The 3,967-nt window shown below is 36.9% G+C and overlaps 1 protein-coding gene across 1 annotated transcript; it reads left to right on the forward strand.

Moving 5' to 3' along the window:
* Positions 1-1,023: 1,023 nt before the first annotated feature.
* On the forward strand, positions 1,024-3,630 carry LOC107901723 (pentatricopeptide repeat-containing protein At2g33760). The gene is made up of 2 exons (XM_016827826.2): positions 1,024-1,153; positions 1,228-3,630. Exon 2 carries the CDS (start codon positions 1,603-1,605, stop codon positions 3,379-3,381), a length of 1,779 nt encoding a protein of 592 aa, XP_016683315.1. The 5' UTR covers positions 1,024-1,153; positions 1,228-1,602; the 3' UTR covers positions 3,382-3,630.
* Positions 3,631-3,967: the final 337 nt, after the last annotated feature.

The raw sequence follows: 3,967 nt of genomic DNA on the forward strand, positions 1-3,967 counted from the left end.
GTTCGAGCATCAAAGTTAAGAATGGTGAAATGGAAGAATGAATGGAATGCAATGGAAAAAAATACATAAGAAAGATCATGGCTAGGTCATGGTCCAATCGGAGGCTATACACCTAAAATGAGTAAGGCCATAGCTAAAAAATGTATGGCATCATGTGTTGGATCGAAAATAAACATGAGTAAGACCATAATTGAAAGACGTTATGGCATCATATGAAAGCACACCAAAATGGTAAATAAGACTAAGACCATAGCTGAAAAATGTTATGGCATCCTACACGGACCCCTTGCCTATATATACCTCTAGGAACAATGAAGAGGGAATTGACTCTTTAAGAATACTAGGCCTACACTCTTTCAAAAACTCTCCGCCTCTACATTCTCTTAACCTCCACTCTTCATAACCTCCAACTCTTTGCCCCAACTAGGTGAACCGAGCTTCATGGCAACCACCCTACTTTATTATGTACTCATTTATTGTACATTGTATCAACAAATTTGAACTAATGTTGTATTGTGTTAGTATTTTGCTATTAGTAGTCCTTCTGTAGATCGTTGATACGTGAAGATGATTACGTTCTTTTTTTGGGGGCTGAAAGGTCATTAAGGGTACTCAAAAGATTTTATAAACTCGTCCATGCAATTGCTCTACGAAATTTCTTCTTCCCATAGCTAGTTTTAATTTTACAAGAAAATGAAATAATAAAACTGTTGCATAAATTCATTTTTATCACCTTTCTCTACGGAATTTCTACTATTTATTCAATCTTGCGGTTACAGTGTGGCTGCCGAGATAAGGTCTAAGCTTGATGAACTGAAGTGAAAACTTGAGAAGGAAAGGTAAAGTAACCTTTTATAATCCAAACTTGGAACAAAATTGTAAGCAATTCTAGCAACCTCTGTATTGTGTTATATTTGTGTACTTTCACATTTACAATTGTATCTAAGGACAGCTATGATATATATATTTATTGTAAGTAATTCTTGTTATATACGTTGATGCACATTTACTGTGTTGGTGCTATTTTTTCATGTTGTGTTTTGCAATATTTATAAATATTTTTCTCTTCTACATGTAAGCACGTTACATAACTCATTGTTAATTTGTTCGTATTTACTGTAGACAAACATTTGCTAAGGCGCTTTCAAAAGAGGTGAATGTTTTTTTTTATTGGATTTACTGAATTGTTTGAGACCTTAAATGCTAATGCGATTACTTCATTTGCAGTGTGAAAAGTAGTTGAAGGATGAGATATCAAAGTTTGGCGAGGTTTATGATAAATTCTGCAAAGAAAAAATTGCCCATTTGCAAGCCTTGAAAGGTGGGTTTTGATGGAATATGTTGTAATGCTTTGCATCTTTCATTTGCTGCTGCTGATATGAGAAACATGAACTAGTTTTGTCCTTCTTCTTTGTGCTACATAATCTGCTTAGGCATGTTTTACATTTTAGCATAATAATTGCAGTTCTGGTTTGAGGAAGACAAAGAATATGAACAACTAAGTGAGCCTTAAAGCAAGAATCTCTGTTGTCAAAATCTTTTTTGACTGTAGATATTCTTATCAAAATTTTCCCTCCCTTTCTCCCCTTCTCTTTCATTTTCATGGCAAGTTTCCATGGAAACCAAACAACTTCGTCAACCACCACCCTTACGCATTCACCAATCTACCACTCAATTATCCTAGCAGGCCCACGTCTCAAACCTCTTCAACAAATCCATGCACGGATCATCATCACCGGCTTGGGTCGTACCCGATCTCTCATCACCAAATTACTTTCTTTTGCTTACGCCGCCGCTTCTCCCATTAGCTACACTCGTAGCCTCTTCTTTTCCATCCCCAAACCAGATACTTTTCTCTTTCATTCTTTAATTACTTTAACCTCTAAATTCAGTTTCCCTCAAGAATCCCTTCTCTACTATCGCCGGATGTTAGTATCCAATATTTCATCTTCAAATTACACATTCTCCGCCGTGATTAAATCTTCTGCCGATTTAATGGCTTTTAGTATAGGTGAAACTATTCATTGTCATGTTTACATTTGTGGGTACGGTTTGGATGCTTATGTTCAAGCTGCTCTTGTGAGTTTTTATGCTAAATCTGGTCGTGTGATGATTGCCCGTAAAGTTTTTGATAAAATGCCTGACAAAACAGTGGTAGCTTGGAATTCGATGATCTCAGGTTATGAGCAGAATGGATTTGGAAAAGAAGCAATTGAGTTGTTTTATTTGATGCAAGATTTGGGAGTTAAACCGGATTCCTCAACATTTGTTAGTTTGTTATCTGCTTGTGCTCAGGTAGGTGCAATTGGTTTAGGCTGTTGGGTGCATGAGTATATTGCTAGAAACTGTTTTGATCTGAATGTGGTGCTTGGTACGGCATTGATGAATATGTATTCGAGATGTGGAAATGTTAGCAAAGCAAGAGAAGTTTTTGATTCAGTGGAGGAAAAGAATATTGTTGCTTGGACTGCTATGATTTCAGGGTATGGAATGCATGGTCATGGCAGCCAAGCGATTGAGTTGTTCAATGAAATGAGTTTTGATGGTCCACGACCCAATAATGTTACATTTGTTGCGATCTTGTCGGCTTGTGCTCATGCAGGGCTCGTAGATGAAGGGCGCCAGATATTTACCACCATGAAGCAGGAGTATGGATTGGTGCCATCCGTGGAGCATCAGGTTTGTATGGTGGATATGCTTGGGCGTGCCGGACACTTGAACGAAGCATATCAGTTTGTCAAAAACATATCACCTAAAGAGCCAGCTCCAGCAGTCTGGACCGCGATGCTTGGGGCTTGCAAGATGCATAAGAATTTCGATCTTGGAGTAGAAGTGGCAGAGCATCTTTTAAGCATCGAGCCTGAAAATCCTGGCCATTATGTAATGCTTTCGAATATCTATGCATTAGCTGGTAGGATGGATCGAGTGGAAAAGGTCCGAAACATAATGATAAGAAATCGTTTGAAGAAGGAAGTTGGTTATAGCACAATAGATGTTGATCATAAGGTTTATTTATTTAGCATGGGTGACAAGTCCCATCCCAAGACAAATCAAATTTATCTGTATTTAGATGAGTTGATGAGTAGGTGCAGAGAAGCTGGCTATATACCGGCATCGGAATCTGTGATGCATGAAGTGGAAGAAGAGGAGAGGGAATATGCCCTTAGATATCACAGTGAGAAGCTCGCAATAGCATTCGGACTATTAAAAACCGGCTCCGGTGTGGCCATCAGGATTGTCAAGAACCTTCGAATGTGCGAGGACTGTCACACTGCCATCAAATATATCTCAATTATTGCTAATAGAGAGATTAACGTTCGTGATAGACTTCGGTTTCATCATTTTAAAGATGGCTCGTGCTCTTGTCAAGACTATTGGTGACGGACTTTGACGCTATTGTCAAGCCCCTTCTTTAGGCCCGATCAGAGTTGGAAAATTTTAATTTCTGTTTTTAAACCAAGTTGGATGTCCTAATTTACTGTTTGGAAATAATGATGATATCAAAAAATTATATTAATGTTATAAATCCCATTAATCGTGAATCCCATAACTCCCTCTCAATTTATGAGAACGAATACTTTTGGATGTCCTAATTTACTGTTTGGAAAGCGAGTAACTGCTAAAAATAATTAGACATGTATGCTTATCATGGTTTCTAGAATGTGTCATTACATTATGGTTTATGATGTAGTTACGAGAAACGAGGTACAAATTAAAAACAGTTTATTTTTTATGTCTCATGCTCATCATGATACAAATGCTGCCTTTTTTTTTCTTTCGAATTGAGAGTGCTTCATATGCATAATTTATAATATGTTTATGAGCTTAATCAATTTCTAAAAGTATAAAAAAAAACTAAATAAATAAAAGAAGACCCCTTATCCGGATTTATAAAAGTGATGGTAATACTCGATAAGATGAAAGAATAGATTAAAGTTTTAAATATAAAATAATCATGTGACGTATA

This window comes from Gossypium hirsutum, chromosome D06 (assembly GCF_007990345.1).
Source record: "Gossypium hirsutum isolate 1008001.06 chromosome D06, Gossypium_hirsutum_v2.1, whole genome shotgun sequence".
NCBI classification, from domain to species: Eukaryota; Viridiplantae; Streptophyta; class Magnoliopsida; order Malvales; family Malvaceae; genus Gossypium; species Gossypium hirsutum.

Bases quoted from the DNA above. Each gene is read 5' to 3' on its own strand.
- LOC107901723 (XM_016827826.2), top strand. From the start codon at position 1,603: ATGGCAAGTTTCCATGGAAACCAAACAACTTCGTCAACCACCACCCTT.